At 44.3% G+C, this 21136-nt stretch overlaps 1 protein-coding gene across 1 annotated transcript in view; it reads left to right on the top strand.

Annotated features, from left to right (window-relative positions):
* The window catches only part of LOC140723848 (uncharacterized), a 55860-nt gene that overhangs the window by 20929 nt on the left and 13795 nt on the right, over positions 1 to 21136 (top strand). The window contains exon 3 of the mRNA XM_073038407.1: positions 20786 to 20888. Within this exon, the coding sequence (XP_072894508.1) occupies positions 20786 to 20888 (103 nt within the window). The remainder of the gene's footprint in view (positions 1 to 20785; positions 20889 to 21136) is intronic.

Genomic DNA, 21136 nt, shown 5'->3' with positions numbered 1-21136 from the left:
GCGCAAGTACATCGCTTAGACAAAGCAGAGCGACACAGATGGAAAGGATCATGAAAAAACGTCATCATTCAGGGAACTGAGTGAGTGTGGGCATTAGAAAATACATACAAAATGCTGAAGGGCCGCAGCAGGCCAGGAAGCATCTATGGAAAATAGTGTAGTCGATGTTTCAGGTGAGACGCTTCGTCAGCACGGCAGTGAATGACAGAATCTGTGGCGCGTGGCCAAATGGTTAAGACTTTGATCTGAACGTCGTTAGATCGAGCCTCAGTCAAGGGAGCGTGTGTGTCCTTGAGCAGGGCACTTAAACACACACTCTTCCTGCACGTTGATAGCCCGGTAGCGGCGGTTGGTGCACTATGGACAAGACAGGACAGGACAGAAGCTGAGGTGCCTTCAGTCCTGACGAAGGATCTCGGCCCGAAATGTCAACTCTACTCTTTTCCATGGATGATGCCTAATCTGCTCAGTTTCTTCAGCAGATTGTGGCGTTGTTTGATTTCCAGCAATTACAGATTGTCTTATATTTCTGATAGGAATTAGGAATTTTTGTTGTTTTTCCGCAACACGTGGGAGAGGAGACTCTTTGAGTATTCTGTAAGGATTAGATCATATATGTCAAACTCAAGGCCCGCGGGCCAAATCCAGCCCGCGGTGGAATTATCTTTGGCCTGCGAGATAATATCTAATTACTATTAAAGCTGGTCCCAGTAATCGAAGCGCCTATGGCGTATGATATGGCTAATGCTGAGTTTATTCAGGTACCAGGTTTTCAGGGTTTTTAGTGTTTATTCGGCAGTCTTCTTCATCAGAAACGGAATTTGTAAAGTGAAACACTTTGTAGTTATAGCAGAGACTGAGACACATGAGAGCAGGCTGAAAAAACGGAGGCAACGAAAGCTGCGTTCGCACGCGTCCGACTGATCTGGCCCGCATGAAGCTGGATTTTGCTCAATCCGGCCCGTGACCTAAAATGAGTTTGACACCCCAGGATTAGATCACTCTTTTGTATTAAACTTTTGTATTCAACTGTATTAAACATAAAAGGGTGCAGCAAGGATTTACCAAGATGTTTCTGGACTTGGTGGGCCTGAATTAAAAGAGTGTTGCAAATTCCAGAGAGTGTAAATAATTGAGGCGTGATCTGATAAGATTATATCAGATCATGAGTGGCATGAATAATTAATGCCCTTTTAATTATCCTATACAGGATCTGACAAGTGTGGATGGCGGGAAGTTACAGTGTCTTGAAAATGTACTCACTTATTTCTTGTTTTCCACAGAATAACCCAAAACTGGGGAAACTGTAAAATAATAGAACTAAAACTCAAAATCTGAAATGTGACAGTTCAGAATTATTCATTGATCCTTGCTATTACAGCCAGGAGAATGTTTGGATAAGTTTCTATTAACTTTACACAACTGAATGAAACAAGACTTGCCCCATTCCACCTTGCAGAATTGTTCAAGCTGCGCCAGGTTAGTTGGCAGCGCCAGTGGACAGCAATCCTGAGGTCTTTAGAGAGATTTGATTGGCTTAAGTTCGGAACTCTTACTGGGCCATTGAAGGACAGAGTAACTCACCTATAAATTCACGTCTTTTTGTCTCCCGCCCTACTTAAAGAGCAGAGAGACATTTGCAATCTTCTATTCTGCTAGAACAATTTCAGAATTTGGTGATTTTTTGACTGGTCGTTACTAATGACTTTAGCATCTCCTCAGCTATCTCTTTCCGAACGCTCGGGTGTGGTCCACATAGTCCGGGTGACTTATCTACCGTCAACCCTTTTAGCATCCCAAGCACCTTTGCATTAGTAAGAGCAATTGCACTCACGCCTGTTGGTGTCTTTCAGAGTCAAGGTCAACGCATAATATTGAATTCATCCGCCATTTTTTGAAGTGCATTACACCCAAACCGGGGTCATTTAACAATGTGTCTATATCCATTTTTCTCTCTCTTATACTGTATATTTGAGAGAGACTTTTAGTTTATTATTTCATGTATGTAATTAGGGCTCCTTACTGCGTGTTATTTCTGTTGCATTCCCCATTAAAATGACTGAGAGCATATCAACGTGGCATGGCCACTTTAAAATGATAAGCAGAGTCTGACGGGAGTTATATACACATCTCTCTGTCGGAAAGAGGATGTGGGCTACAGATTGCAGCAGGGGTGAGACAGGAAATGTAAAAAGGCCAAAGTTATGGTAGCCATAAAAGATTCAATGGTCAGGACGTTTGGGATAATTGGGTTGGTGTTGGATCCCAAAGGATGGAATTTGTAGTGTTTCTGCATGACGAAATTTAGAGCAGCTTGTGATTGAGCCAGCTACAGTAAGTGCAAACTGTATTTGATGTATAATCAGGCTGTGATCAAAATTCACGCTGGGGTTTGGGAGGTAGAAGGTACAATCATATGAGTATGACAGTGCAGTACCACTTAGGCAGGAGAGTGCACCTGGCCAAAGTTGATTAGAAGGAGGCATTAGCACGGACGATGACAAAGCAGCAATGCCTGGTGTCTCTGGGAGTAAATCAGAAGGCACAAGATAGATAAATGCCAAAGATGAAGAAATAGTGTAAATGGAGGACGAAGAAGAAAACCAACAACTTATTCAATAACTGAATAATTTGTAGGAAATTAGAGGATTAAAAATAAGAACTAAAAGCAAGAAAAGAGCAATAAGAAAAGATGAAATAAAAAGTTAAAATAGCTAATGATATAAAAGAAAATATCAAAATAGTTTTTGGGTGTGCAGGGACTAAAATACAGACAACAGTGGCACATGATTCTGAAAAGTTCGTAATTAAGAAAGTCCGACAAATTTATTAAGCATTTTGTGTTGATCGTCATTGCGAAATGCACCATCACTATGCCAGAGTTTTGATGTCGAGGGCACAAGTGAGAGAAGTTGCCAATACTGAGAAGAAGGTGGTTGGTAGCTGATAGGTCTGGAAGTGTCTGAAATGATTGTGGAGGCATTAGTAATCGATAATTTTCAATGGTCACGAGCTTCTTGAATACTACCAGGGAAATGTACATTTGCAAATGCCACTCCGCACTTTAAGAAGGGAGGGAGGCAAAAGACGGGAAATTATAGGCAACAGGAAACACAGATGGAGAACAAAGGCCAATTCATTTCACTCACGCAAGTATCACGTGTTCAAAGCCACAGATGCAAATTCATCCACAGACAAAAGTCAAAGGTCTTCCTGGAATCGGGCGGTGAAGTGGGACAGGGAGAAAGAGAGAGAGAGAGAGGATGATAAACAGAAAGGGGGTAGCGGTTTGCGAGGGAGGGCCAAAGAGCTGCCCGGCTCTTTGTGAGGGTGAAAATTCTGTTTGTCTGCAAAACATTCCATGTTATTTGCCCTTGCTTCTGTGGCTATTACAATTTTAATACTGACATCCGTCTGGTTAATTCTGCCCTGTTCTGTGCTTCTATTTGCCACCAAATGCGAACAGACTGAGAACAGAGAGGTTTTCTCATTATCGAACAGTTAACATCTGGTAAAAGGTCGCAGGTTGAAAACAAAGGTATTGCTGGAATGTGACGTGTTGTGTGGGGATGGGAAGAACGAGAAAGTGTAGGACAGTAGAGCTGAGAGTCACAAAGTCCTACAACACAGAAACAGGCCATGCGGGATTTGAATTTGCAGGTAGATTGGGAAAATCAGGTTGCTACTGGATCCGAAAAGAAGGAAATATTAGAATGCCTATGAGATGGCTTTTTACTGCAGCTTCTGATTGCATCAGTGATGATAATATGAACTGATTATGCATCTGTGTCTTTTTTTCACTGCGGACGGCAGTATGTCAGAAATGCAACAACGTAGGACGGCAGAGTCGGTGTGGGTGTCTCAAATATATGTATATAATTTTGCCGATCAATATCGTCCATAAATTTGCTATATAGCCATATAACCATATAACAATTACAGCACGGAAACTGGCCATCTCGGCCCTTCTAGTCCGTGCCGAACGCTTATTCTCACCTAGCCCCACCGACCTGTACTCAGCCCATAACCCTCCATTCCTTTCCTGTGCACATACCTATCCAATTTTACTTTAAATGACAATATCGAAACTAGATCTACAACTTCTACCGTAAGCTCGTTCCACACAGCTCCCATTCTCTGAGTAAAGAAATTCCCCCTCGTGTTACTCCTAAACTTTTGCCTCCTAACTCTCAACTCATGTCTTCTTGTTTGAAATCTCCCCTACTCTCAATGGAAAAAAAAGCCTATCCACGTCAACTCTATCTATCCCTCTCATAATTATAAATACCTCTACCAAGTCCCCCCTCAACCTTATACGCTCCAAAGAATAAAGACCTAACTTGTTCAACCTTTCTCTGAAACCCGATTTCCACTACTATTGTTGGCAGAAGTTCAGATGGTGATGAGGAGGTGTACAGGAGTGAGAGAGATCAGCTTGTTGTGTGGAGTCAAAACAAAAAGTTTGTACTTAAAGGCAGTAAGACCAAGGTATTGACTGTAGACTTCAGGAAGGAGAGTTCCGGGGAATTCATACCAGTCTCCGTTAAGGGATCAGCAGAGGAAACGGTGAACAGTTTCAAGTACCTGGGTGTCAACATCTGTGAAGACCTACCCGGGACCCATCATTAATTCCGAAGAAGGCAGGCAGTTACTATATTTCATTCGGAGTCCGAGCAGTCTGGATATGTCACAAAGGACTTTTGCAAATTTCGGATAGCTGTACCGCAGGGAGCATTCTAACTGTTTGCATCACTCTCTGCTATTGGGTGGGGGTACCACTGTTCATGATCACAAAAAGCCACGGAAAGTGGCAGTCTCATCCAGCTTCCAGCCTCCTCAACAGCAACGACATCTCAAATAGGCGATGTTTAGGAAGGCAGCATGCAGCGTTAAAGACTCATTGCCCAGAGCATGCCCGCTTCTCATTGCTACCGTCAAGGAGGATGTACAGTAGCTTGAAGCCACGCACTCATTGTCTCAGCAACGGCTTCTTCCTCACCGCCCACCACAGTCAGGTATTACTGAATTATAAAGGATTGGTATTGATCAGTCAACAGTTATTGGATTCTGGAATGATTCTGGAGGTCTGAAAATTGTAAACATCGCTCCACTCTTTAAGAAGGGAGAGTGGCAGAACACACGCAGGTAGCATGACGTCAGCTGTAGGTAAGACATTGGAATTTATTATTAACAATGAGGTTTTGGGGAGCTCGAAGGCACATGATAAAATAGACCGTAGTCCGCATGAGGGGAAATCATTCTTGATGAAATTGTTAGAATTATTTGCGGAAATAACAGGCAGGAAAGGAGAGTCAGTAAATGTTAATTACAAGGACTTTTAGTAGGTCTTCTAAATGATTCCGCAGATGACGCTAGAAACGGTACAAGCGTGACAGGGGATTGGCTGATTGGAAAGAAACAATGAGTAGGTACAAAGTGGACTTTCCTGGTTGGCTACCGGTGACTAGTGTTGTTCCTTCAGCAGTTGCTGTTGGTTGGGACCTTCTCTTTTCACATTATATTCTGTCAATGATTTACATGGCAGAATTGACAGTTTTGTGCCAAGTGTGTGGATGATAAGTGGAGGAGTTGGTAGTTGTGGGGAAGTTATGTATCTGATAAAAACTTAGAAATATTAGGAGTATGCGCATTTAGGTTTCCCCCATCTTTTTTTCTCTATGCACGGAAGATCCTCAGGAGGGCCAGTTTTCTTCGGGGTTATATTTCTCCTCGTCTACCAGAGCAAACTCATGCCTTCTTTTAGCACTTTTGATTTCCTCCTTAAGTGTTCTCTGGCATTTCCTATACTCAGGTACCTAAAGTTCCTTCCATCCCCTACTTGTTGTGCACCCCTTTCCTCTTCGTACCGAGGAGCTGAATATCTCTTGTAAACCAATGTTTCCAAAATCTATTATGTTTGCTGTTTTTATTCTGACAGGATCACACACACTCTATTCTCTCAAAATTTCATCTTTGAAAGCCTCCACATACAAATCATACTTTTTCCCAGAAAACAACCTGTACCAATCGGCACTTGCCACATCCTTTCTGATAAAGTGAAGACTAGCCTTTCTGCAATTTAGAACGTCAACCAAGGAGCAGAACAATGTGCACCTTAATTGCCTAAAAACTGAACACTCGAACTTCGAGGCGAGTGGTTCTGGGTTAGAATCCAGCTAGTTCTTGGCAAACTTTCTGCTGTGGGTACAGCTTCGAACTAGCAAACTCTTTCCCGTAAACAAAGATGACCTGCAGCCTCTCATTCCCCAACAGCAGATCAAGTATCGCACACCCTTGCTCTGTCATGTCGAAAACAGTGTATCCATGGAACACTGAGCAGATAGTGGAGTATTATTTCCTCCTGCAACCATGTCCCAATAGAGTCTTGATTCCACGTGATGACCACACCAGTCTCTCTGCCAATACTCCTTGCATTGAAATACAGATTAAAACATACACAACTCAGAATATTAGTCTCGCTGGGCTCAACTTTTCAGTTCTGACTCTGTATGCAGGCATCACAACATCATTCCCCGCAACCACTCTACGATCTGTTCTGTCACTCATGTTTACAACTCACACCCGCAACTCCAGTTTAAAATCAAGCCTCCCTTGCAGCGGGATGACAAAATCTTCACCCCTTCTCTCCTAATTCCAGCACTGGGCCACAGACAGATTGGCGAGTTCGCTTAAACATAATGTTATATATCCTTTGCAAGTGCCTATTTATGCACAATCCAAAATCTCCTGAGGAAGTATGGCATGTGGAACGTCCCGACCGCCTCCACTTGCTCCTGTAGATATCCCTCTCCTACTATGCAATCCACTGCTTCTTTGGGAACTGTGGCGAGCAGATTTGTCCAGGGCCGCAAAGGAAGCTGGATTCCTCATGATTAATTTGCCAGTTAAATAAGTTGTAAGGAAAGCAAATGCAATATTTGCATTTAATTCGAGAGGAGTAGAATATCAAAGGAAGGATGTAATGCTGAGGCTTTATGTGACATTTGTTCGATTACATTCGCAATATTGCAGGTAGTTTGGGGACCCTGATCTGAGAAAGGATCTGCTGATATGGGAAAGGGTCCAGAGAAGGTTCAAGAGAATGATTTCGTTAATGAAAGGGAAAAGCTTTTGATAGTTCTGGATCTGTCCTCACTGGAGTTTGTAAAAATGATTGGGGATCTCATTAAAGCCAGTTGCATATTAAAACAGAGACGGAGTGGATGTGGAGACGATGTATCATATAATGGGGGTCATTAGCCCCAGATAGTCCTCAGAATAGAAGAATATCCCTTTAGAACAGTGATCAGAAATTTCTTTAGCCAGAGAGTGGTGAATATGTGGAATTCGTTGCCCTTTGCAGCTATGAAGGCTAAATCATTGGGTATATTTACAGCAGAGATTAATAGGTTATAGATTTGTAAGGGTATTGAAGGTTACCGGGAGAAGGCATGCATTATGGCAGAGCAGACTCGATGGCCCGACTGGTCTAATTCAGCCACTGTGTTTTACCGAAAAATAACACAAGCCATAACTGTCATGTCCCCATTAGTGTAAGAGCCAAAGGTAACAAGATCAGGGAACACGAGATGTTGAGGGAAATTTTGAGGGTTGGGTAAAATGAAGAAAGGAGATATTTCACAGGCAGAGTGAGATAAATACAGTAAGTATGAAAAGTGTCAGAATGGTTAACAAGGACATTTGAATGACAAGGATGGATGTCATGAAATATCACTGTTATAAATGGTGATGGTAAAACCAAGGGTGTTTTCAAAGCAGATTTGGGGAAGGTTGTAGCCAGCGACAGCAGAGTGTCCATTAGTGAGGTGTCAATCTGTGCATGTAGCATGAAACTCTCATAGATGAACATGTCATCGATGTTCACAAAGTGAAAGGACCTGATTATTGAGACTCCCAACTGCGGGTTGAGAGGGTTTGGATATTGCTTGTCCAATGTGGTCAGGAAAGTTTTCTTCATCAATATGAAGAATTTCCAACTCGACAGAGCGTGATACTTGATCTCCTCTTTGGGAATGAGACAGACCAGATGGCAGAATTATGTCTCTGGGTGAATCCAGTGGTCACATTTCCATTAGTTTCAATACAGCTACGTAGGAGGATAAGACCTGTACTCAGATTGAATTTCTAAACTGGAGAAAATATACATTTGATGGAATCAGAAGGGATCTGCTGGATGTGGATTTGGATAAGTAAGAGACACTTGGCAATGGGAGGATATCAGAAGTGGAATATTGAGTGTATGTTCATCTGAGAATAATAGGGAAAGCTAACAGGTTCAGGGAACTTTTGTATCGAGAGATACTCAGGACCTGGTAAAGAAAAGGGAGACACAAGTCAGGTCTAAGCAGGTCGATTCTAAACAGTTCGGAGTTCAAAATTCAAAGATCATTATAAATATCTTGCATGTCACCATATAAAACAAAGAGATTTATTTTCTTGTGGACTCACACAGTAAATAGAAAAAAAAGCACAATAAAATCCTGATTGATGATTTTGTGGATGTGAATAAACACATTCAGAGAGGTAGATCAGGAGATGTGGTGTATGGATTTCAGCAGGTCTTTCATAAGGTACCCCTTGCAAAGCTTATTGAAAAAGTAAGGAGGCATCGTTTCCAAGGGGACATTGTTTTGTGGATTCAGAAGGCAAAGTGTGGTTGTAGACGGGTCATATTCTATATGGTGGTCGATCACCAGTGGTGTGCCTCAGCGATCTATTCTAGGAACCCTACTCTTTGTGTTTTCATAAATGATCTGGATGAGGAAGAGGAGGGATAGGTTAATAAATTGGCTGATGACACAAAGGTTGTGAGTGTTGTGGATGGTGTGGAGGCCTGTCAGAGGTTACAGCGGTAAATCAATAAGATGCAAGACTAGGCTGAAAAGTGGTAGATGGAATTCCAACCAGATAAGTATGAGGTGGCTGACTTTGGTAGGTCAAATATGATCGCAGATTATAGTATTAATGATGAGGCTCTTGGCACTGTGGAGGATCAGAGGGATCTTGAGGTTGGAATTCATAGGACAGTCAAAGCTGTTGTTCAGCTTGACTCAGTGCTTAAGAAGGCATTGGCCTTCATCAATCCTGGGATTGAGTTTAAGGGCCGAGAGGCAATGTTAATGCTATATAGGACCATGGTGAGACCCCACTTGGAATATTGTGCTCAGTTCTGGTCACCTCACTACAGGAGGATGTAGAACCGATAGGGAGGGTGCAGACAACACACACACAATGTGCTGGTGGAACACAGCAGGCCAGGCAGCATCTATAAGGAGAAGCACTGTCGACGTTTCGGCCCGAGACCCTTCGTCAGGACTAACTGAAAGGAAAGATAGTAAGAGATTTGAAAGTAGTAGGGGGAGGGTTAAAAGCGAAATGATAGGAGAAGACCGGAGGGGGTGGGGTGAAGCTGAGAGCTGGAAAGATGATTGGCGAAACAGATACAGAGCTGGAGAAGAGAAAGGATCATGGGACGGGAGGCCTCGGGAGAAAGAAAGGGGGGAAAAGCACCAGAGGGAGATGGATAACAGGCAGAGTGATGGGCAGAAAGAGAGGGGAAAAGGAGGGGGGAATCTAAAAATATCAGGGATGGGGTAGGAAGGGGAGTAGGGGCATTAACGGAAGTTAGAGAAGTCAATGTTCATGCTATCACGTTGGAGGCTACACAGCCGGTATATAACGTGTTGTTCCTCCAACCTGAGTTTGGATTCATTTTGACAGTTGAGGAGGCCATGGATAGACATATCAGACTGGGAATGGGACGTGGAATTAAAAAGTGTGTCCACTGGGAGATCCTGCTTTCTCTGGCGGACCGAGCGTTGGGGTTCAGCGAAACTGACTCCCAGTCTGCGTCGGGTCTCACCAATATATAATAGGCCACACAGGGAGTACCAGACACAGTATACCACTCCAGGCGACTCACAGGTAAAGTGTGGCCTCACCTGGAAGGACTGTCTGGGGCCCTGAATGCTGGTGTGCGAGGAAGAGTATGGGCAGGTGTAGCACTTGTTCCGGTTACAAGGATAAGTTCCAGAAAGGAGATCGGTGGGAAGGGATGGGGGGGACGAGTGGACAAGTGAGTCGCTTAGGGAGCGATCCCTGTGGAAAGCAGAAAAAAGGAGGGGAGGGAAAGATGTGCTTGGTAGTGGGATCCCGTTGGAGGTGGTGGATGTTACGGAGAATTATACGTTGGACCTGGAGGCTGCTGTGGTGGTAGATGAGGACAAGGGGAACCCTATCCCGAGTGGGGTGGCGGGTGGATGAGGTGAGAGCAGATGTCTGGGAAATGGGGGAGATGCGTTTGAGAGCAGAGTTTATGGTGGAGGAAGTGAAGCTCCTGTGTTTAAAAAAAGAAGTCATCTCCTTCGTCCTGGAATGAAAATCCTCATCCTGAGAGCAGATGCGGCGGAGACGGAGGAATTGTGAGAAGGGGATAGCATTTTTGCAAGAGACAAGCTGGGAAGAGTAATTGTCCAGGTAGCTGTGAGAGTCTGTAGGTTTTTGTAGATATCAGTAGATAAGCCGTCTCCAGAGATGGAGACAGAAAGATGAAGAAGGGGGAGGGAGGTGTCGGAAATGGGCCAGGTAAATTTGAGGGTAGGGTCAAAGTTGGAGGCAAAGTTAGTGAAGTCAACGAGCTCAGCATGAGGGCAGGAGGCAGCGCCAATGCAGTCGTCGATGTAGCGAAGGAAAAGAGGGGGACGTATACCCGTATAGACTTGGAACATGGACTGTTTAACAAAAACAACAAAAAGGCAGGCATAACTGGGACCCATGCGGGTGCCCATGGCTACACCCTTGGTTTGGAGGAAGTGGGAGGAGCCAGATGAGAAATTATTGAGAGTAAGAACTGATTCCGCTAGACGGAGGAGAGCATTGTTAGAGGGGAATTGGTTAGGTCTGGAATCCAAAAAGAAGCGAAGAGCTTTGAGACGTTCCAGGTGAGGGGTGGAGGTATATAGGGACTGGACGACTATGGTGAAAATAAGGCGGTGGGGGCTTGGGAACTTAAAATTAGGGAAGGGTGCCAAGGCGATTTACAAGGATGTTGCCTGGATTGGGGAGCATTCCTTTCGAGAATAGGTTGAGCGAATTTAACCTTTACTCCTTGGAGCGATGGAGGGTAGAGATGATGATGAGGTAAGATGATGAGAGGCTTTGATCGTGGGGATAGTCAGATTTTTTTTTTTTTTTAAATATTTTTTTTCCCCCAGAGGTGAAATGGCAATCATGAGAGGGCATAGTTTTATGGTGCTTGCGGGTAGGTACAGACTAGATGTCAGGGGTATTTTTTTTAAGGAGAGAGTGGTGTGCGTGGAATGGGCTGCGGTGATGGGGGTAGAGGCAGGTATATAGGGTCTTTTAAAAGACTACTGGATAGGAGTATGGAGTTTAGAGAAATAGACGTCTATTTGTAACACTAGGCAATTTGCAAAGTAAGGACATGTTCAGCATAGCATTGTGGGCCCAAGGGCCTGTGTTGTGCCTTACGTTTTCTGTGTCTCTATGTTTCTATGTAAATTCAATGCAAGACTACACCCAATAGGATGAACAAAAAACCATTGTGCAAGAGACAATAAAACATGCAATGCACAAAGAGAAAAATCAATATTTAATAATAATAATAAACACATAACTAAGTAATCAGTATTGAGATCATGAGATGAAAAGTTCAGTGATGTGTCGAGTAGATTTATAGCCTCTAGGTCAAGAGCCTATTACTTGAGGGGTAATAAGCGTTCCTGAACATGATGGTGAGTACTGAGGATCCTGTACCTTCTTGTTAATGGCAGCAGTGAGCAGAAACCATGGCCTGGATGCTGGAGGTCCTTGATAACGGATGCTGCTTCCTGTGACAATGCTCCATAGAGACGTGCTCAATGCAAGCCAGGGTCTTACCCGTAATGGACTGGGCTGCGTCGGCTGCATTATTTTAGGCCTTGTTGTTTCCATCCCAGGCAATGATGCAACCAGTCAGTGTACTCTCCATCACACATATATAGAAATCAAAATTTTAGATGGCAAGCTGAATATTTGCAAACTGCCACAACATTGCCGTCACAAAGAAGTACGGTGCAGAAACAAATCTAGCCCACACCAAAGCTACTTTAACTGCCTACTTCTATCAAACTGCATCAGGACAATAGCCCTTCATACCCCTACCATTCACTTACACATCCGAACCACTTAAAATTGGAACTGAGCTCGCATGCACCACCTGCACTGACAAACCCTTCCACACTCTCACAACCCTCTAAGTGACGGAACCCTCATGTTCCCCTTAAACGTTTCACCTTTCGTCCTTAATGAGTGATCTCCAGTAGTGGTCCCACACAACCTGAGTGGAAAAAAAGCCTGCTTGTGTTTATCCTAGCTATTCCCCTCATAATTTTGCATATCTCTATAAAATCCCGCTCATTCATTTACGTTCCATGGAAAGATGTCGGACCATATTCAATGTTCCCTCATACCCCAGTTTCTCCGGTTCGGGCAGAATCCTTGTAAAGATGCACTGCACTCTCAATCTTATCTACATCTTTCCTGTAAGTAGGTGATTAAAACTGCATACAACGCTGCAACTGAAGCCTCACAAAGAACTAGTACAGCTTCAACATAATATCTCATTTCCTGTAGTAAATAGTTTGATTTATGAAGGCCAATATGCCATAAGTTTTCTTTACAACCCTGACTAACTCTGACACCAGTTTCATTCAATATGGACCTGTATTCCCAGGTCCCTTTGTTCCATTGCACTCCTTAGCGTCCTACCATCACGGCGTAAAAACTACCCTGGTTGTTCCTACGGAAATGCAAACCCTTGCACTTCTCTGCATTAATATTATCTGACATTTTTCAGCCCAATTTTCCAGCTGTACCAGATCCGCTGCAAACAATGATATTCTTACACATACACACGGAACCACCAAACTGGATTTATTGCACAAATTTGCTGATCAAGTTATCCACATTGTGCTTGACATTGTTTACCTTGCATAAGTCTTTATGCAAGCTACCACATGGAAGACTGGTCAGAAGGTTAATTCGCTAGGCATTCAGGATGAAGGAGTCCATTCGAGTCAACATAGGCTGGGTGGGACAAGCCAGAGAGAGGTAGTAGGTAGGCGGCTCACAAACTATAGGCCTGTGGCTAGTGGTATCAACGGAGATCAGTGCTGTGTCCATTGGTTGTCATCTATAACAAGAATTTGGATGATAATGTAGTACACTAGATCAGCAAATTTGCCGATGACTACAAGTTTGTGAGTGGAATAGACGGCGAGGAAGTCGATTAATGTGAAACGTTTAAGGGTAACATGCGGGTTCCTGCACTGAGGGGGTCTACTAATGCTGACAGTCGTACCTGCACCATGGATTGAAAAGGGCTAGATCGAATTCATTGCCGATGAGTGTATGATGTTGCAATTTGTGGACAAAACACGGTAAGACAGTGAATGTTAGGTGTTTCTGCAATATACAGATCCACATTTCCTTGAAATCAGCGTCACAGGTAGATGAAGTTGTAAAGAGAACTTTAGGTAAATGATCCTTTATAAATCAGGGCATTGAGTGCAGGAGTTGGGATGTTATGTTGAAATTGTAAAATATGTTAGTGAAAGTAATGCGTGAAGTTCTGGTTCACCTACCGATAATGAAGATATCCATAAACTTGGAAGAATGCAGACAAAATATACAAGTGGCTTGTCCTTACTTGACGACCTGAGCTACAGGGACTGTTTGCCCAGATTAGGAATGTATTCACTGGTGTGTTCAGTGGAAAGGATAAGACTAATTAAGAGGAATCAGAGGTGAAACTTCACTGGACTTTCCTATGGGTGGAGCAAGCTACTAACGGAAGTCGTACATGTACGTCCAATAATGACATTGGGGAAAGCTTGGGCAGGTGGATGAGATGAGAGATATTGGGTCAATGAGGTATGGAGGGCTATGGTCTGGTTGCAGGGAGATGGGAGAAGGCAGAAGGTAGGCTGGCATGGAATAGATAGGCTGAAGTTCCTGTATGTTGCAGTGCTCCATAACTCTCTGCCAACACTTCCCATACAATAAATACCAATGTGCCATTTGCCTCCCTAACTACTGCTGTCCCTTCCGCAGTCTGAGATAAACACCCTAAATGGACCAGTGAGAATACATGCTTGCATCAGTGGACAAACATCTTTGCATATTTCAAGATATTTTCTCTGAATTCCTTCTCCATTATAGACCCTGTACACTTTACACTCCTATTATTCCAGTGCAGTCCCTTTGCCAACCTGACTGGGAATTCATGCAGCGTCTACACCTGCTAATGCGTGCTGTACATCGCAGACAATATACACATTCCACTCCACCATTCTGACCCATTATAAACCTGACACAGTAGTCCTGTGACTATTTGCTCCCCTGAACCTCTGATCATTCCTGTTCATTTGCTTATCACTGAACCCGTGGCTGTCAGAGGAAGCTCCCTGACTGAGAACAATAGGCTCCTCATTACAAAGTCTCAGGATAAAAGGTGCTTATTTGCATTGCATATTTTTTACAATAATACATCAATTGTTCCGCCGCCCAGCTGCAGATTCATTGATTCGAGATCCCGACGCGGAAGCTAGTCAGGGACGTGTCGCCTAACCTAACACAGCTCACAGCAGAGAGAGAGAAAAGGTCGTAGGTGGTCTCATCTCCTTCCATTTCGTACACAATCACCTCATTGGAAGTCACAAGTGAGTAGACATCCACGTATCTGATTGATCCTGTGCATTTGTTTTGTTGTTATTATTGTTGTGTGTGTGTGTGTGTGTGCGTGTGCGTGTGTGTGTGCGCGCGCGCGCGCGCCGTGCTGGGCGGGGGGGGGGGGGGGGGGGGGGGGAATGGAGGCGCGATGTAGAGAGAGACAAACCGTCTGTAAGTAAAATAAATGGGGCTCCTATCAATCGGTGAGGTTTCAGGGAGTGATTTCTCAGCTCTGTCTATCGTCTCAGTCAAGGAAATCTCATATAGTTGTGATCACAGTGAAGGGGAGAAGGAGATTTCACTCTATCTGTGGACTGACGCTGTCCGTGTGGTTTCATAGAACATAGAACATCGAACAGTAGAGCACAATACAGTCCTTTCGGCCCACAATGTTGTGCCGACTCTTAAAACCTGCCTCCCATATAACCACCTTCCCCACCTTAAGTTCATCCATATTCTTGTCTCGTCGTTTCTTAAATTTCACTAATGTATCTGCCTCCACCACTGACTCAGGCAGTGCACTCCACACACAAACCTCACTCTGAGTAAAAAACTTTCCATATAACCATATAACAATTACAACACAGAAACAGTCCATCTCCGCCCTTTTAGTCCGTGCCGAACGCTTACTCTCACCTAGTCCAACCGACCTGCACTCAGCCCATAACTCTCCATTCCTTTCCTGTCCATATACCTATCCATTTTTTAAATGACAATATTGAACCTGCCTCTACCACTTCTACAGTAAGCTCGTTCCACACAGCTACCATTCTCTGAGTAAAGAAGTTCCCTCTCGTGTTACCCTTAAACCTTTGCCCCCAAACTCTCAACTCATGTCCTCTTGTTTGAATCTGCCCTACTCTCAATGAAAAAAGCCTATTCACGTCAACTCTATCTCACTCATAATTTTAAATACCTCTATCAAGAACCCCCTCAACCTTCTACACTCCAAAGAATAAAAACTTGTTCAACCTTTCTCTGTAACTTAGGTGCTGTAACACAGGTAACATTCTATTAAATCTAATATTCCCCTTCAACTTTACACCCCTTACCTTAAAGCCATGTCCTCTTGTATTGAGCAGTGATGCCCTGGGGAAGAGGCGCTGGCTGTCCTCTTTATCTATTCCTCTTAATATCTTGTACACCTCTATCATGTCTCCTGTCATCCTCCTTCTCTCCAGAGAGTAAAGCCCTATCTCCATTAGTTTCATTAACGGAGATCTTACTTCTGTTTGTGGGTTATTGATGGAGACCTCATCAATATTTGTGGAATCTCACTGAGGGAGATCTCCCTATCTGTGGGATCCCAGTAAGGGAGAGAGGGAGATCTGCTTTCTGTCAGATCATGATCAGTGAGATATCACCTCCTTCTGTGAGGTCAGTGAGGGTTATCATACTGCCTGTGGGTTCTCACTGAGGGAGGTCTCATCTCTTTCTTTGGATTCGCAGTAAGGAACTTGAGGACAGTGAACATTTGAAAACATCAGGAATTTATTAACTGCTATGTTTAGCGGGGAATGTAACATATTTAAAAGAAAGCTGGAGCGGGGGGGAGGGAGACTTCACTGAGAGGTTCTCATAATATTCTACCTCATGCTTCACAGCACCCCCAATCTGGGTGTATTACACAACGACATTGTGTTTGACATTGTTTACCTGGACTTTACCAACTCTGTAGGCAACCTTCTGCGTGGACAGCGGCCTGAGAGTGGTAGTAGGTAGTCGGCTCACAAACATCAGAGCTCAGTGCTGAGATCCATTGTTTGTAAAAGAAACATAGACACATAGAAAACCTATAGCACACTACAGGCCTTTCGGCCCACAACCCTGTGCCAAACATTCCCTTCCCTGAGAAATTACCTAGATTTACCCTTAGTCCTCTATTTATCTGAGCTCCATATGCCTGTCCAGGAGTCTCTTAAACGACATGAATCCATGACAATAATTCGAATGATAATGTGTTAAACTGGATCAGCAAAATTTTCCACTGACTACAAGATTGTGGAGGGGGGGGGGGAGGAATGGACAGTGAAGAAGTCTATTAATGCTTGGTGGACCAAATGAGAAAATGGACTGAAACGAGGCAGACAATTCATTGCCGGTGAGGGTGGGATATTGCAATTTTGGGAGGGAAACACACGATACAACAGTGAATGTTAGGTGTACCTGGAAATACAGATCAATATTTCCTTGAAATCAGTGTCACAGGTAGATGTACAGGAGAGCCTAAGTACATGGGCCTTTATAAATCAGGGCATTGAATACAGGAGTTGTTAGGTATGTTGAAATTTTTTAAAAAGTTGTCAGTGAAGTTCATTTCAAAGTAATGCGTACCGATAGAGAAGATATCAATAAACTTGAAGTAATGCAGACAAGATTTACAAGGGTGTTGTTGGTACTTCAGGATCTGAGCTACAAAGACAGTTTGACTACATTAGGAATTTATTCACTGATGTGCTTAGTGTGAAGGATAACATATTTAAGAGCAATCTGAGAAGTAATTTCAATCAGAGGTTCCTGTGAGTGGAACGTGCTACCAACAGAAGTCCCAAATGCACGTTCAATAGAGAAATTTAGGGGAAGTTTGGACAGCTGGATGAGATAAGAGATCATGGATCATGAGGTATGGAGGACTATGGTCTGGATGCAGAGAGATGGGACTCTGCTGGCATGGACTTGATGGGTGGTAGTTCTTGTTTCCATCACTCTCTGACCAGCACCCCCATACAATAAATGTACACGTTCATTTGCCTTCCCAACTACTGGTGTCCCTTCCTGCAGTCTGAGGTAAGCACCCTGTGGTGGACCAGTGTCATTACATGTTTGCATCTGTGTACAAACATCTTCCCATTTTTCATAACATTTTCTCTAAATTCGTTATCCATTGTCGACCCTGCACACGAAACACACCCATTACTCCAGTACTGATGCATTGCCCGCCTGACCAGGGGTTTATTTTTTATCTAATCCTGCTAATGTGTGCTCTCCATCACTGACGATATACACATCAAATCGAACATTCTGACCCATTATAAACCAGACAACTCTAATCCTGTGACTATTTTCTCTCCAGAACTTGTGTTAATTCTGGCTCATTTGCTCATCACAGAACCCGTGGTTGTTAGAGGAAGCTGACTGACTGAGAAAAGAAGGCTCTTCATTACAGAGCCTCAGGATAAATGGTATTTATTTGCATTGAATGATTTTTACAAGAAAGTTCCGCCACCCAGCTCCAGGTTCACTGATTCGATAAGCTGAAACGAAAAGTAGTCAATGTCGTGTCGCTTAACCTAACACCGTTTACAGCAGAGAGTGAAAGGGTCGCAGGTGGCCCTATTTCCTTCCGGGTCTCACACCATCACCTCACTGGGAGTCACAAGTGAGCAGACATCCACGTATCTGGTCTAACGAGAGAGAGAGAGAGAGAGAGAGAGAGAGAGAGAGAGAGAGAGAGAGAGAGAGAGAGAGAGAGAGAGAGAGAGAGAGAGATTGTTGGGCGAGAGGGATGGGCATGGGAGAGAGACAAAAGTTCTGCAAGTAAGATGGATGGACCTCCTCATTTACCTGTGATGTTTCAGGAAGTGATTTCACACCTCTGTCCAGGGACTCAGTCATTGAAATCTCATGTATGTGTGATCCCAGTAAGTGAGAGTGGGAAACATAGAAACAATGAAAATAGGCGCAGGAGTAGGCCATTCGGCCCTTCGAGCCTGCACCGCCGTTCAGTATGATCATGGCTGATCATCCAACACAGAACCCTGTACCTGCTTTCTCTCCATACCACCTGATCCTTTTAGCCACAAGGGCCATATCTAACTTACCTTAGTGATCTGACCTCGAAAAGATCTCAGTGAGTGAGATCTCATCTCCTTCTCTGAGGTCATGAGGGACATCATACTGTCTATGGGTTCTCACTGAGGAATATCGCACCTCTGCCTTTTGATTCGTAGTAAGGAACTTGAGGACAGAGAAAGTTTGAATACATTAGGAATTTCTTCCCTGGTATGTTTAGCGGGAAGATAAAATAGTTAAAAGTAATCTGATGATGGGGGGGACCAGTCAGAGGTTCTTGTGAGTGCAACAAGCTTTCAACAGAAGTCGTAAGTACGTGTAGATTGTCATTTAGGAAAGATTTGGACAAGTGGATGCGATGCGAATCATGGCTCAGTGAAGTATGGAGAGGTATGGACTGGATAAAGGTTGATTTGATTAGGTACAAACAAACTTGCATATTTCATAATACTTTCTCTAAATTTATTCACCATTATAGACCCTGCACACGGTCCACTCCCATTACTCCATATACTGAAACACTTTCGATGTGGGTGGCCGTTTATCTTGTGTCTACTCTCCACCCCCCCCCCCCCCCACTGTCTTTGGGGTCGCAGTGAGTGATGTCACACCTACATTTGTTGGGTCTCCGTGAATGATATCTCATGTTTTTTTTCTGTGGGGTAGCAGTCGTGGAGATCTCAGCTCCGTCTATACTGCCTCAATGATAGAAAGCTGGAGATCCTACCTTTTGTTCATGGCATCTCAGTGATTGGTCTTACCTCTGTCTGTTTGGTCTCATTGAGGGAGATCTCACGCGGTCTGTGGGGTTCTAATGAAGGAGCAAAGGAGGTCTCACCACCGTCCGTGGGATCCCAGTGGAGGAGGTCCCACCTCTGTCCTTGGGGTCTCAATGAAGGTGCAAAGGAGATCCTACCTTTGTCTATGGGGTTTCAACGAGGAAGTTGTCATCTATATCCATGGGTCTCAGTGAAGTAAAAAAAAATAAGCTTCCCCCTCTGTCGGCGTGATTGCAGTGAGAGACTAATGCATCTATCAAACTGCAGGTGGGTATACCGTTCTTTCCTCACTCCCCGTCCCCATGTCCACATTGATTCCTGCGTTAATTCCTACTTTTCATTTCCAGAAGGTCACTGGCTGAGCTGACGGTTCTGCTGCTGATCCTGGGTTCTGTGGGTGAGTCGAGTCTTGTCGGGACAATCTGTGTGCAGTTTACAGTAAGATGAAGTAGATGTTATTTATTGTTTCTGTAGATGGGCGGAGACGGTCTGAATTTAATGGGGGGAAAGTATTGAAGGGACCTCGGGAGCATTATGAATCCAATTTGACTGCGGGATACATGGCATTAGAGCCGCTGATCAGAAACATCCAGATACCCGGTTTGGTAGAACAACAGTCGGGAGTGGTTGGAGATCGGGGGGCAGAGGTTTCAGCAGAGAATTTCAGGCTTGAAGGCTGAGGAGAAGGCACGGCTGGAAATGCAGTGATTACCTTCCGAGAGCTTGGGGTTGGAGGGAGTGTAAGAGTTGCAGGTGATTACACTTGGAGGATGTATTGAGGATTTTGGGATGTGAAAGCAAAGTTGAGTATTATGCTACTTTAGGAACAACCGCGGTGTTTGTGGAGAACAGAGGGCAGGTGTGGGAGGCGGCTGAGATTTCCTTGAGAGATGGGCTGATCTCGGGGCGGAGTTGGGTAATGTTACAAAGGCGAGCGTCACCGTGGGGCAAAGATGTGATAGGAGCCAGTCAGTGACTGTAACAGACCTATCGAGCGCTCGGCCAGGCGAATGAATAAACCTGGGACCTGAGGTTTCAGTGCTCCTGGGCACAGTTTAATGGAGGACCAAAGGCAGTTCTAGTGACCCAGTTCAAATCTGACCTCTATGGCGCTTATATGGTCCCCCTGTGACCACGTGGCCTCCCGCTGTTTCCCTGGTTTTCCTCTCATGCCAAATACGGTCAGGTTTCATTCAGGGAAACTGGCACAAAATGCTGGAGGGACTCGGTAAATGGACTAACATTTGATATGAGACTCAGAAAGTTTAAAAAGTTTAAAATATTTCAAAGGTACATTTAATAAATACTATATACATCTTGAAATGCATTTTCTTCGCAAACAGAGGAGTGCCCCAATAAATGAATGACAGTTGTGTGGGAACCCCAAACTACCACCAACCCCCAGCTCCCCTACTTCCCGAGCATAAGCGGCAGCAAGCAATGAACCCCTCTGCGCCCACTAGCAGAAAAAGAAAACATCGGCAAATGCCACTGAGCCGTCAAGCGTGCAGCGAAAGCAACTGCAAAACCAAGACTTGCAGAACCCAAAGATTGCGCGTTCACCCGGTATTCGACATGCCACAGGTTCTCTCTCTGCCAAATAAGGGAGAAAGAGATGTTGCCGTTTTAGAGCGAGAGGAGACACAAGGAATCAGGACTCTGGGCACACAGCTGAAGATGCTCCAGTTCTCACGACATGACGGTCCGAAACACCGACTTTCGATTCGCTGGCCTCCAGAGCCCCGAGACCCTAGTTCTCCAAAGGCGAGCCGAACCCTTAAGGTCCGCCCTTTGCATGTGGGATAAAGGCCAGT

The sequence above is a fragment of the Hemitrygon akajei genome, unplaced genomic scaffold, assembly GCF_048418815.1.
Source record: "Hemitrygon akajei unplaced genomic scaffold, sHemAka1.3 Scf000140, whole genome shotgun sequence".
Lineage (NCBI taxonomy): Eukaryota > Metazoa > Chordata > Chondrichthyes > Myliobatiformes > Dasyatidae > Hemitrygon > Hemitrygon akajei.
This window is presented reverse-complemented; position numbering and strand designations above follow the sequence as displayed.